Source organism: Lissotriton helveticus, chromosome 2_2, assembly GCF_964261635.1.
Source record: "Lissotriton helveticus chromosome 2_2, aLisHel1.1, whole genome shotgun sequence".
NCBI lineage: Eukaryota > Metazoa > Chordata > Amphibia > Caudata > Salamandridae > Lissotriton > Lissotriton helveticus.
In genome coordinates, this window is record NC_136060.1 from 428,501,211 (window position 1) to 428,515,957 (window position 14,747).

Here is a 14,747-nt window from a genome sequence, read left to right on the forward strand (position 1 = left end):
ATATGAAAAGAAGCCCTTGCAGGGCATTTTGTGTATAGGGTAGTGCGGGGAGCCTATTCCCACACTGCTCTGCAGGATCCCCTCTCTTACCTTACCTTGTTTGCACAGGAGCCGGCAGCAGCTTCTTCTTTTCCTGCAAGCCAAGAGCAGCTTTCATTTCTGACTCCCACCAGTGGTGAAAGCAGTCTGTGGTTCTCCTGGTTCCTGGGGATGTGGTCTCAGGAACTGTTTTTTTGTCTTTGGGGGTCCAGGATGAGGTACAAGGCCCAATTTAAAGATGGTGCTGGTCCAAGGGATTGGGTCCCTGGGCCTTAAGGTAGAGCAAGAAGTGAGCCATATGCGTGCCACCATCCTGGGCAATTTGATAACAAAAGTATTCCATCATCTCCCAGATGTTTAGCCCTCTCCTGGGGAATCAAGGGAAATAGTGGAGTAGCCCCATGCAATCCGTGCCTTGGAGAAGATAAAAGATAAAATCATTTAAACAGCCAGATCTGTGGCCTAGTTAGTCAAACTGTGTTGATCTGTGGTTCATTTTCTGTCTTCCTGACTTCACATGCCAGTAGTGCGATGCACACTTCCGGGCTGCAAAACCAGCGCAAACTGCATCATGCACCATATGTCCTTCATTAACCAATTATTCCACCCCTTCCTTTTTGCATCAATGACTCAGAGTCATCATAGCCCCGTCCCTCCATTATGAAAGGTTTTTGGTTGGGTTGACCACCTGATTTTCCTAATATTGCTAATCAACAAAATGCCCAAAGTGATATTTATGATAGAAGATTCAACTGACTGAACTGTATTGGTGTATTGTGGTTGCACAATTTTGTTAAAACAAATAATACAAGGAAGCGTATATGGCATCTAAAAATGCATACTTTTTTTTCTAGCTGCACATACCACATGTGTCATGGACATCAGAGGCGCCAAAGTGGCAGCGCCAGGGCAGCATATGCTGCGACAGTTAGAAGGAGAATCCCAGCGATGGCAGGAACAGCTAGTGGTAATTCACATTGCTTACTTATTGGTGTAGGAAGGTGGCTACCTGACTATGGTTACCCCAGATTTTTTGCCTTGTGTTTAGCTGGTTTTTGACTTAGTTGGCCTGGTTCCCTGCCAATCAGGGCCCCAGGCCATCTGCTCTCTCTGTAAAATGGATTCCATGTGCTATAGGTACATATGGGGGTGGGGTCGCACACTACTCACACACCGGCGGTGTCGCCCTTAAGGACTCTGGTCAATGTAGTAAAGTGTTCGCGATGCATCATCTTTCGATCTTCTGCTATCTTTGCTGTCTTCGCCATCCCTGGACACGTGTTTCGGGGTATTACCCCTCATCAGCAGAGATAGGCCGTGTACTGGGGTTGCCGATGGCTGCCAATATCTGCCAGGTATAGTACCACTCAGGCGCGTAGGTGCGGGATCCCAGGCTCGTCAGCCCGCTGCTCAAGGGAGCTTTAAAGTTACAAATGGGGGTGGGGTCGCACACTACTCACACACCGGCGGTGTCGTTCCCTAAAGACTCTGGTCAATGTAGTAAAGTGTTCGCGATGCATCATCTTTCGATCTTCTGCTATCTTCGCTGTCTTCGCCATCCCTGGACACGTGCTTCGGGGTATTACCCCTCATCAGCAGGGATAGGCCGTCTACTGGGGTTGCCGATGGCTGCCAATATCTGCCAGGTATAGTACCACTCAGGCGCGTAGGTGCGGGATCCCAGGCTCGTCAGCCCGCTGCTCAAGGGAGCTTTAAAGTTACAAATGGGGGTGGGGTCGCACACTACTCACACACCGGCGGTGTCGCCCCTAAGGACTCTGGTCAATGTAGTAAAGTGTTCGCGATGCATCATCTTTCGATCTTCTGCTATCTTCGCTGTCTTCGCCATCCCTGGACACGTGTTTCGGGGTATTACCCCTCATCAGCAGGGATAGGCCGTGTACTGGGGTTGCCGATGGCTGCCAATATCTGCCAGGTATAGTACCAATCAGGCGCGTAGGTGCGGGATCCCAGGCTCGTCAGCCCGCTGCTCAAGGGAGCTTTAAAGTTACAAATGGGGGTGGGGTCGCACACTACTCACACACCGGCGGTGTCGCCCCTAAGGACTCTGGTCAATGTAGTAAAGTGTTCGCGATGCATCATCTTTCGATCTTCTGCTATCTTCGCTGTCTTCGCCATCCATGGACATGTGTTTCGGGGTATTACCCCTCATCAGCAGGGATAGGCCGTGTACTGGGGTTGCCGATGGCTGCCAATATCTGCCAGGTATAGTACCACTCAGGCGCGTAGGTGCGGGATCCCAGGCTCGTCAGCCTGCTGCTCAAGGGAGCTTTAAAGTTACAAATGGGGGTGGGGTCGCACACTACTCACACACCGGCGGTGTCGCCCCTAAGGACTCTGGTCAATGTAGTAAAGTGTTCGCGATGCATCATCTTTCGATCTTCTGCTATCTTCGCTGTCTTCGCCATCCCTGGACACGTGTTTCGGGGTATTACCCCTCATCAGCAGGGATAGGCCGTGTACTGGGGTTGCCGATGGCTGCCAATATCTGCCAGGTATAGTACCACTCAGGCACGTAGGTGCGGGATCCCAGGCTCGTCAGGCCCGCTGCTCAAGGGAGCTTTAAAGTTACAAATGGGGGTGGGGTCGCACACTACTCACACACCGGCGGTGTCGCCCCTAAGGACTCTGGTCAATGTAGTAAAGTGTTCGCGATGCATCATCTTTCGATCTTCTGCTATCTTCGCTGTCTTCGCCATCCCTGGACACGTGTTTCGGGGTATTACCCCTCATCAGCAGGGATAGGCCGTGTACTGGGGTTGCCGATGGCTGCCAATATCTGCCAGGTATAGTACCACTCAGGCGCGTAGGTGCGGGATCCCAGGCTCGTCAGCCCGCTGCTCAAGGGAGCTTTAAAGTTACAAATGGGGGTGGGGTCGCACACTACTCACACACCGGCGGTGTCGCCCCCAAGGACTCTGGTCAATGTAGTAAAGTGTTCGCGATGCATCATCTTTCGATCTTCTGCTATCTTCGCTGTCTTCGCCATCCCTGGACACGTGTTTCGGGGTATTACCCCTCATCAGCAGGGATAGGCCGTGTACTGGGGTTGCCGATGGCTGCCAATATCTGCCAGGTATAGTACCACTCAGGCGCGTAGGTGCGGGATCCCAGGCTCGTCAGCCCGCTGCTCAAGGGAGCTTTAAAGTTACAAATGGGGGTGGGGTCGCACACTACTCACACACCGGCGGTGTCGCCCCTAAGGACTCTGGTCAATGTAGTAAAGTGTTCGCGATGCATCATCTTTCGATCTTCTGCTATCTTCGCTGTCTTCGCCATCCCTGGACACGTGTTTCGGGGTATTACCCCTCATCAGCAGGGATAGGCCGTGTACTGGGGTTGCCGATGGCTGCCAATATCTGCCAGGTATAGTACCACTCAGGCGCGTAGGTGCGGGATCCCAGGCTCGTCAGCCCGCTGCTCAAGGGAGCTTTAAAGTTACAAATGGGGGTGGGGTCGCACACTACTCACACACCGGCGGTGTCGCCCCTAAGGACTCTGGTCAATGTAGTAAAGTGTTCGCGATGCATCATCTTTCGATCTTCTGCTATCTTCGCTGTCTTCGCCATCCCTGGACACGTGTTTCGGGGTATTACCCCTCATCAGCAGGGATAGGCCGTGTATTGGGGTTGCCGATGGCTGCCAATATCTGCCAGGTATAGTACCACTCAGGGGCGTAGGTGCGGGATCCCAGGCTCGTCAGCCCGCTGCTCAAGGGAGCTTTAAAGTTACAAATGGGGGTGGGGTCGCACACTACTCACACACCGGCGGTGTCGCCCCTAAGGACTCTGGTCAATGTAGTAAAGTGTTCGCGATGCATCATCTTTCGATCTTCTGCTATCTTCGCTGTCTTCACCAGCCCCAGTCCCAGCACGGCCTGGATCAAAGGAAAGGGGTGTATCCACCCCCTTCCTGGGACCCACCCATAGCAGGGGACCTAGCAGGTAATCCAGCCCCCCAGATTCGAATAAGAGTGGGAGCAGTGCCAATGCACTTCAGATTATCCTGATGAAACATAAGAAACGAAACTCTGGATCCTTCGACATCCTACTCAACGTAGAAGACTGAAGAATCTCCCTTGTGGTCAAGGAGTGACCACCCTGTGCAAACAGGCACCATCCAGCACCTCGACGTCTGCTTTGTTGCAGTTCCCGCCGGAACTCGAGCAACAGAGATCAACGAGATCAAGCTTGCCTGCCTTCTAACAGCCCGATCCACAGTCCCTGCAGAGCTGAGACCCGTGGAGGCGACCGGAAGCGTGGGGCACGCCATCATGGAAAGACCAAGAGACGCTGACCGTACAGCCTACGAGTGACCCTTGAAGCTGTACACCGGGGTTTGAGAAGCCCCAACCCTGACCCACTCTTGCACCGAAGTCCACCCCTCTACACTCGACGAGTGCTGTGTGGGGCCCTTCTGCTTCTTTTGGCTCAATGCGTTGGCCCGGTCACTTGCCAGCCGGCTTGTGGCCCCTGTGCCGACGAAACTTGAAAAACGACTTGCGATTCTGGTTGCTCCAGATTTGCACCAGCTCCCCTGAAAAGGAGCCCCCACTCTGACCCTCCTGGTCCGAGTGAGAAGTAATCTTCCGGTTCTGCGTGGATTGCTTTTGCCAAGTGTTGTTTGCTCCAATCTTAAAGCCGACAGCGCCGACGGCGAGAGCCTGCGTGGGACAGATCGTGACCTGCTCCTGGACTTCGTAGATGCCCCAGAGCCCACGTGACAGCGGAGAGAAGCTCCTCGACAACCACCTGATTGCGCCCGACATTGCCTGGTTCCGTCCTGGTTCCACCCTGGTCACTGCTGAGTGACCCAGACTCTGTCCCCTCTGCTTTCAGGTACTTTTCGACTTCGATCCACCCTTGGATCCCACCGGACACTTCTCCTTCACAGCGCCTGCAGCCTCTTCAGCTTCAAGCACCAAGAATCAGCGTGACGAAACCTGACACTACTTCGACCCTGTGCACCCGCTTCCTGTGGGTGAGGTAACATTGCAATGCCGGTGTTCCCACACTGGTACACACCTCTAGGGTCTGTGTCTTAAGTTTTGTCCCTCTAGGGTCAGCGGAAGTGGCCTTAAACTCTATTTGTGTAACTTTTACGCAGCATTGACTAACATTGGTGCATGCGTGTGCTTTCAGCGCTGCACCCGAATTCCGCGGGCTTTTCCCGACTTCAGCATTGCTTGTCCCGACTGCTCCCAGCGATTCCTTAGGCCCTAGGCCTAACCACTGTTCGATTGGTATCTCTTATACCACTTGTTTAGTGTATGGTCTGAGTGGCCCCTCGCCCTCATCCATAATTGTGCAACTTTGTATGTTATACTGTGCTTTTGATTTAACGCTTGTGCCCCTTTATTCATAAAGAGTACTGGGGATTATTTTGAGTAATAAATACATATATTTTTATAATATATACTTGTGTGGTGTCCTTTCATTTGATATTACAGGATTGTGATTGGTAAAACAGCTTGCTTAACACGACCTCTTGAGTTAAGCCTTTAAGGCTGCTTAGTCTATGCTACCCTTAAGATAGCTTGTCTATAAGGTTGACTTACAACCAGACACCATAAGGGGATATTTGGACTGATACAAGGTGGTTCCAGAATTGGAAACATCATATATCAGGCCAACTTCTCACATTGGTGAGCAGCGGTGCGGATTTGAGCTTGCTGTTTGTTTTACCATTGCAATCTTTTTATCAAATTGAAAGATCACATCAAGTACCTTAGGTACATATAAATCAAAAGCTTAGCATATTTAAATTCTACTGAACTTAGTAGTTGTAGATTAAAGGGATTAGCACACCCTGACTACAACTCACTAGCAAGGTACAGTAGGGAAACACTTAGTGTAGGTAGGTGCATCACTTACACCACACTAGAGTCATGTCTGACACAGGAAAGGCCTCAGGCTCTGCTTCTGTGACAGTTGACCTTACCAAGGCAACTTCCAGCTATGACAAACTAACCCACAAAGACTTGGTTGCCTTGTGCATCTCAAGAGGGTTAAAAAGGGGCAGAAGTCCCACCAGTCCTTCACTGATAGCCATTCTAGAACAGGATGACTTAGAAAAGGCGAATGCAGTTCCCTTAGAGTCAGGAGATGGAGTGAACCCCCCTGTAACTGATGCCACTCCAGAGGAAGAAGAAGAGGAGGAAGAGGAGGAGGATGGTTCAGACTTAGAAGAACCAGAAGATCAGGATCAGAGGGGTAGCCAGGTCATAGTTGCCAGGCTTAACCAGGCCAACTTAGACCTACTGGGGAATGGAGAGGGCCAGCACCTCCCCAGACCCCACCATATCATTCTCCCAGGCAACAGAAGAGTGAGATCTCCATCAGGGGACTCTCATATTTCTAGTGCCTCAAGAGAATCTCAGAGAGGAATGAATTCCTCTCAGAAGATAGAGCATAGGGCCAGAATGAGGGCTGTCAAACTCCAGATAGAGAGGGAGGAGGTAGCCCTGGCTCAAGCTAGACTTGCCTTGGCAAGAGAGAAAAGAATGTGTGGCTTAGATGCCACTGGTGGCAGCAATATTCCTAGAGAGAAACCCAGGTCCTATGATAGTAGAAACCTGACAAAGATTGTGCCCCCCTACAAGGAAGGGGATGACATCCACAAGTGGATAACTGCTCTTGAGAGAGCCTGCATGGTACACCAGGTTCCTGAGGAGCACTGGGCAGCAATCTTATGGTACTCCTTTTCAGAGAAAGGGAGAGATAAGCTCCTCACTGTTAGACATGAGGATGCAAACAATTACAAAGTCCTGAAGAGTGTTCTGATAGATGGGTTTGGCTTAACCACTGAACAATACAGGTTAAGGTTCAGAGATACCCAGAAGACACAGACTCAGGACTGGACTGATTTTGTAGATTGTGCTACTAAGGCTCTGGAGGGTTGGCTAAATGGCAGCAAAGTACATGACTTCACAGGATTGTATAATTTGATTATGAGGGAGCAGATCCTAAGTAATTGTCAGAACCAGCTCTTACACCAGCACCTGATGGACTCAGATTTGACCTCTCCCCAAGAATTGGGAAAGAGGGCAGATAAATGGGTCAGAACCAGGATTAGGCCTAAGAATCAGGACAGTAACAAGAAGGAGTCTACCAAGCCTCAAGATAAGGGTGGGGATAAAAGTAAAGAAAAGACTTCCCCAGGGCCCCAAAACTCCAAGAATGGGGGTGGGTCCCAAGACACTTCCTCAACTGAGAAAAAGCCTTATTGTTATGCCTGTAAACAGGTTGAGCATTACAAAACAGACAACTGTTGTCCCAAGAATAGCAATAAAGAAAATATACCTCCAAAACCAGTTCCAACACCTCCTGTTACTGTCAGCAGTAATCCCCCAGGAAGTGGGAGCACACCCAGGAATCTGGGTGGGTTTACTTTTGGAGCCCAGGAGGACCCTGGCCTATCCAGGTCCTCATCCCCAAATAATCTTGTTTATGAGACTGGCATGGGGTTTGCCAACTTCTCTGATTGCCCAAATACTTTGAGCAAATATAGACAAGAACCCATCATCAATGGTTTGAAAGTTGAAGCTTTTAGAGACACAGGGGCTAGCATCACCATGGTGGCTGACTGCATAGTCCCCTCTAAGCAACTTTTACCAGGTGCCACATACCAGGTAACAAACATTGATGGAATCCAAACAAATCATCCCATGGCAGTAGTAAGTCTCAGCTGGGGAGGTGTCACTGGCCCAAAGAGAGTGGCAGTGTCATCAAACTTGCCTGTGGACTGTCTACTGGGTAATGATTTAGAAATCTCAGCCTGGGCTGAGGTTGAACAGGAAACCCATTCTAGAATGGTAAATGCCAATGGAAAGGTTAGTGGGGCTGTGATGGCTACAGCCCCAATTCAAGATGTCCTTCCTGAAAAGGTTGGTAGGGCTGAGCAACTCTCTGCCCCATCTTTAGCAAAAGCTCTTCCTGAACAGAATAGCAAAGCTGTTATGATAACAGCAGAAACCCAAACTGAGCCTCCTCCTGAAAAGGTTGGTGGGGCTGTGATGGCCACAGCCCAAACTCAAACTGATATGTGTGTTGTGAAACCTGAAATGATGGATAACTTCACACAAACTGAGAGCACAGAGGAGGACGAGAAATCTCCCCCTCACCAGACTTTAGGAAAGGATCAGCCTCCTCAGGGAACTGATCTTACCCCTGATGAAGGAACTGCCCCAGAGGTGGTTAGGCCTAGCCTGACAGAGCCTCTGATGTCAGTGGACCCTTCTCAGGTGGGACCCAGTCTGGAGCAGGTAACCTGCCCCTCTCTACCTTGCCTTAGTCAGCCCAGGGCTGCAGAGGACAAGAAGGACAGTGAGACCCAGAGGACCCCCTGTCAAATAAAGCACCCCCATCAACAGATTAGGGGCACCAAAACTAGTAGCCCTAGTGAAGTGGAAACTTTAAAAACTCCTGAGGGAGCCCCCTTAAAAACAGTTAGGGACCTCCCACAGATGGATTCTGTTAGGCACAGCCAAACCTGGGACCCAAAGGGCCCAAACCTGAACTGTCCCTCCAGCAATCCAAACAGAGGGACCCAGCCTCCAGCTTTAGGTAGCCAGAGGCTGACCCTGAGAGCACAGTGCAACTCAGTTGAAGAAAGAAAGGCACACATGGTGGGAGATAATTGGAGGAAGCTGAGCCCTAAATTAGTGGAGCCTCACTTCAATACTCCATATCCAAACCAGCCTTTGACTTTGCTTAAACACACCCAAGGTAGTGGATCCCTATGGCGGAGACTCTCTAAGACCCCAAGGGTGAGGGACTGCTTAGTGGACCATGAGACAGGGGGTACCCATGCTAGTGCAGGTACTTCCTTATATGGCCACTCAGGCAATATAGGCTTACCTGGCCAAGGATAGCCTTATCTCCTTTCGTTTGGGGGGGGGGGGGGGGGGTTATGTAGGAAGGTGGCTACCTGACTATGGTTACCCCAGATTTTTTGCCTTGTGTTTAGCTGGTTTTCGACTTAGTTGGCCTGGTTCCCTGCCAATCAGGGCCCCAGGCCATCTGCTCTCACTGTAAAATGGATTCCATGTGCTATAGGTACATACCCCAATTGGAAATGGACTCCTTGTCAGCCCCTGTGCCATGCACTATAGGTGCTCAGGGCATAGGTGCCACCAAGGCCTACCAGGGGCTGCAGCATATCTTTTGCCACCCCTGGCTGGTTCTTAAATTGACACAACTGGCTGATCACTCAGCTGGGGTAAGGTGGTGTAATCACCCCTTGCTTAGATATAGTATAACTATATCTAAACCTATATCTGGACACATACAAACCTGTGAGCCACTCCTATGGAAGGCCTCATCAATCCTGGAGGCAGAGTGCGTGGTTTAATGTGAGATGGAGCTCTAGCATGAGCTGAGCCTGTCTGCAGCCGTCGGGAACAAATCCCTAAGCTGTTTCAGGATAATGCCATACCATATATTACTAAGTGCATTATAATCCTCGCGGTTATATAGCAACTTTGGTTTGGCTTTATCAAAACATGTCGTGTAAGGTGTCATACGATTTGGAATACTATCCCCTCGCCAGTTCTGGCGACGGGGATAGCATTCCACCCCTCTAGAGGGAGAAGACATGTTACTTTACTTAATGCGGTTAATTTCTAAAAGGGCCTCAGATCCACAAAATGGATGCTTCTGCCACAGACACAAGTCTGACCCCCTGAAGCTGACCGAAACTCAGCCAAAGGGGCCTGGACAAAGGGTTTCCTGTCGCAGGGAGGTGTCACACCCCCCCAGACAGGAGATAGTGGATTGTAGCAGGGAGGTTTGAAAGAAACCAGACACTGCATGGGGAGCACAAGGCTTCCCCTTGCATAATCCGGTCAAACCGGATCTGGGGCACACCAGCCCCAGTCCCAGCACGGCCTGGATCAAAGGAAAGGGGTGTATCCACCCCCTTCCTGGGTCCCACCCATAGGAGGGGACCTAGCAGGTAATCCAGCCCCCCAGATTCGAATAAGAGTGGGAGCAGTGCCAATGCACTTCAGATTATCCTGATGAAACATAAGAAACGAAACTCTGGATCCTTCGACATCCTACTCAACGTAGAAGACTGAAGAATCTCCCTTGTGGTCAAGGAGTGACCACCCTGTGCAAACAGGCACCATCCAGCACCTCGACGTCTGCTTTGTTGCAGTTCCCGCCGGAACTCGAGCGACAGAGATCAACGAGAACAAGCTTGCCTGCCTTCTAACAGCCCGATCCACAGTCCCTGCAGAGCTGAGACCCATGGAGGCGACCGGAAGCGTGGGGCACGCCATCTTGGAAAGACCACGAGACGCTGACCGCACAGCCTACGAGTGACCCTCGAAGCTGTACACTGGAGTTTGAGAAGCCCCAACCCTGAGCCACTCTTGCACCGAAGTTCACCCCTCTACACTCGACGAGTGCTGCGTGGGGCCCTTCTGCTTCTTTTGGCTCAACGCGTTGGCCCGGTCACTTGCCAGCCGGCTTGTGGCCCCTGTGCCGATGAAACTTGAAAAACGACTTGCGATTCTGGTTGCTCCAGATTTGCACCAGCTCCCCTGAAAAGGAGCCCCCACTCTGACCCTCCTGGTCCGAGTGAGAAGCAATCTTCCGGTTCTGCGTGGATTGCTTTTGCCAAGTGTTGTTTGCTCCAATCTTAAAGCCGACAGCGCCGACGGCGAGAGCCTGCGTGGGACAGATCGTGACCTGCTCCTGGACTTCGTAGATGCCCCAGAGCCCACGTGACAGCGGAGAGAAGCTCCTCGACAACCACCTGATTGCGCCCGACATTGCCTGGTTCCGTCCTGGTTCCACCCTGGTCACTGCTGAGTGACCCAGACTCTGTCCCCTCTGCTTTCAGGTACTTTTCGACTTCGATCCACCCTTGGATCCCACCGGACACTTCTCCTTCACAGCGCCTGCAGCCTCTTCAGCTTCAAGCACCAAGAATCAGCGTGACGAAACCCGACACTACTTCGACCCTGTGCACCCGCTTCCTGTGGGTGAGGTAACATTGCAACGCCGGTGTTCCCACACTGGTACACACCTCTAGGGTCTGTGTCTTAAGTTTTGTCCCTCTAGGTTCAGCGGAAGTGTCCTTAAACTCTATTTGTGTAACTTTTACGCACCATTGACTAACATTGGTGCATGCGTGCGCTTTCAGCGCTGCACCCGAATCCCGCGGGCTTTTCCCGACTTCAGCATTGCTTGTCCCGACTGCTCCCAGCGATTCCCTAGGCCCTAGGCCTAACCACTGTTCGATTGGTATCTCTTATACCACTTGTTTAGTATATGGTCTGAGTGGCCCCTCGCCCTCATCCATAATTGTGCAACTTTGTATGTTATACTGTGCTTTTGATTTAACGCTTGTGCCCCTTTATTCATAAAGAGTACTGGGTATTATTTTGAGTAATAAATACATATATTTTTATAATATATACTTGTGTGGTGTCCTTTCATTTGATATTACAGGATTGTGATTGGTAAAACAGCTCGCTTAACACGACCTCTTGAGTTAAGCCTTTAAGGCTGCTTAGTCTATGCTACCCTTAAGATAGCTTGTCTATAAGGTTGACTTACAACCAGACACCATAAGGGGATATTTGGACTGATACAAGGTGGTTCCAGAATTGGACACATCATATATCAGGCCAACTTCTCACAATTGGCAATTACTCTTATACTCTTCAAGGGCACCCTGAACTCCCCGCTTTAGTAGCTACAGTGGGTTTGAGGTCTTATGGACTAGTTCTATGTGCAGCTCAGCAGAAAAAAGTTAATAATGAGCGCTAACAAATATGGGTTAATGGAAAATGGAAAGAATGATGGAAGGTTAAAAGAATGGATGGGTGAAATGGTAAATGAGTGAAAGGAGGCTTGGGTGGGTGAAGGGAAGTGTAGGTGGGTGATAGGATGCACGGGTGAGTAAAAGGATGGATGAAAAGGTACATGGATGAAAGGATGCCCAGGTAGGTGGATACGTGAAAGAATGCTTGGGTGCGTTAAAGGATAGGTGAAAGTGTGGATGGGTGAAAAGATGCATGGTTGGATACATGGATGGATGGGTAAAAGGATGGTTGAAAGAGTGGATAGGTGAACGGTTGAAGGATGGATGGATATATGGATGGATCTGAATGGTGAAGACTGGATGAGAGAATGTAAAGCTTAAATGGTGGGAATCAAAGGGTGACGAGAACAATGAAAGGATGAATGGATAATTGCTTGGATAAAGAAACCAGAGAGCTCTTCTGGAGAGAGGTATGCTAATTTACTTCACCTGCTCGGTTTCATCAAAGCTTTGGTTCAAAGCAGGCTTTTTTTATTTATTTTCTGTCTACTCCCTTGACTCACTTATTTGTTAATCAAGGCAGATATTTATCCGACCCATCATCATTAAACACCTACCTGCCCAAGGCATTTCACATCCCATGACCTAACTACAGCATGGTTTAATTTGGCACTACAGTGTTGGCTGTGCAATGTGCATCTGGTTCAGTTAATGTGACATTTACAACGTTTTCTATGCATTGCAAACCAAAAGCAGGGTGTGTTTTACTTTCCTTCCAGTGCCTACTCAGTCACCTCCTTGCAGTTTACTCCTTTATCCTTTCATAAGTTCTGTCCCAACCTACCCGAAAAATGAAAATAATGCATCTTGGCATGTGCCACATTATTCTGGCAAAATGGTTCATATATTTTAAGGCTTCCATAATGGATGTACACCTGTTTGAATATTTCCCTTCCAACATTTTGTCAACTACAGTGACTGTATAAGCCAAAACCTAGGCACATGATAATGATCAGTGACACCCCACTATTCTACAGCAAAACCTCTACCTACCCAGCGTAATCCCTCTAACTTGCCCTCTAAGTTAAGTTAAGTTTCCTTGCCTAGCAAATATATTTGTTGGAAATAATTTGTGGTGGAAGGCGAGGCCAGGGAGTAAAGTGGGACTAAGTACCTGATTTGGAGTTTTACGGATCAGGTATTCTGTGATGAACGTGCCAAATACAATATATATATATATATATCCTGTTCCTTTTCCTATACTGCAATGCATTGTTTTTCCCAACGGCAGACAGGATATCCACATTTTATATGTCATGTGTTTGACTTGCTACCATTATTATTCATCTTACTCTTTGGAATGAGGGTAGAATTGAAAGCCATTTGAAGAATAGCAGGGCTGTTGGAATTAAAGTAAGATAATTGTCTATTACAGATGCACCAGTTGGAGACTTCAGAGAGTAACAAAGTCCCTGATGTGCTAGCTAGCATGCCTCCATTAATTTAGCACAAGAATACCTCTACTCCATTGTGCATACTTCCCATTATTGAGAGGTAATGTATTTTTATTTTTTCTGTTTAGTTTTTTTACTAGGAAAGATGCTATTCTGCCTTAATTCTTTTTTAGGCAGTCAGTGTTTTTATGTGAGGCATGTGTGGATATAAAATAGCCCTGTGACTCATAATCACATCAAATTCAATGGCCCTAGGGGACCAGCAATGTACTGCTACTGTGCCACTATAATTTTAAACAAGTGTTTGCACAGAGCACCGTTCACAATTATTCTATTTTTTTCTTTCTTGATGTAGCTACTCCTGCTGGTCCATCTAAACGCCTGAAGATATACAGCCTGGCTGCGGCGGCAGAGATTGGAGGCCTTCCGCATAGAATACCAATGGCTAGTGGCCTTAGAGGCCAACGATGTTGAGGCATCTGCCGCTGCCCAAGGCCTCAGTTATACCAGCCAGACATCAGGGCCTCCAGCCTCCCGGCAACAACATCCCTAACGCCACTGGCATCTGGGTGTTCAACCACCACTGCTACCCCCCACTCAGACAAACTTTGTCAGCGCCACGTCTTGTAGCATCTGGTGTGCCAGGACAGCAGAGGGCACACATAAAGGAAAGCTTGAGGAGCTCAGGACCAGCATGGAGAAGGCCCTCTTAAAGCCCTTTTTTGTTTTGGTGGGAGGGACTTTTGTTGTGGGAGGAGAGGGTGGGAATGGGAAAGGGACTTAACTTACTTTGGACTTTGAGTTTTCTTTGGACATTGGTTGATGATGGGGTGATTTGTTTGGGTAGAGTCTTAGGCCTGTTTTGGTGGTAGAGGGTTGGTTTTTATTGTTAAAAACAATTAAAAGGAAACAGTTATTTTACTTTATTGTACTTTTTTGTGTTTTACTTTACATTCCACTGCTGCATTTTTGCTTAGCATGTAATGTGCTTGCTTATCAAACTGTAACTTATCAGTTAGTTGTAGTTAGTTATGCCCTTGTCATACTTCCTTCTGTAACTGTATTTTTGACCAATGGGGAGTAGAGTATGCAGCCATTGCCTGTATTGCCTACAACATACTAGAAAGCCAAATTTGTAATAGAAGGGTTAGAAATGAAGGTCTCTAGTTGGCAGAGGTTTGCCCCCTGTCCAAGTAGTGAACCTTATTTTAGTCAGAGTAAGGGAGTCACACAGCTAAGATAACCCCTGCTCACCCCCTTGGTAGAATGGCACGAGCAGTCAGGCTTATCTCAGAGGCAGTGTGTAAAGCATTTGTACATATATACACAGTAACACAGTGAAAACACGACAAAATGTACCTACACCAGTTTAGAAAAATAGCCAATGTTTATCTGAATAAAACAAGACCAAAAGTAAAAAAAATCAAACATACTCAAGTAAAGATGTAAGTAAGTTCA

General features: G+C 48.8%; 1 protein-coding gene across 5 annotated transcripts in view; it reads left to right on the plus strand.

The window, feature by feature from the left end:
- Nucleotides 1-14,026, plus strand: part of LOC144821874 (uncharacterized) — a 350,489-nt gene extending 336,463 nt beyond the window's left edge. For 4 of the 5 annotated variants that reach the window (XM_078679030.1, XM_078679031.1, XM_078679032.1 and 1 more), the window contains 3 exons: nucleotides 894-1,006; nucleotides 13,271-13,389; nucleotides 13,645-14,026. In XM_078679030.1, coding sequence (XP_078535156.1) covers nucleotides 894-1,006; nucleotides 13,271-13,342 — 185 coding nt within the window. In that variant the 3' untranslated portion in view covers nucleotides 13,343-13,389; nucleotides 13,645-14,026. The remainder of the gene's footprint in view (nucleotides 1-893; nucleotides 1,007-13,270; nucleotides 13,390-13,644) is intronic. The other variant, XR_013608485.1, reaches the window with a different exon arrangement.
- The last annotated feature ends 721 nt before the right edge of the window (nucleotides 14,027-14,747 follow it).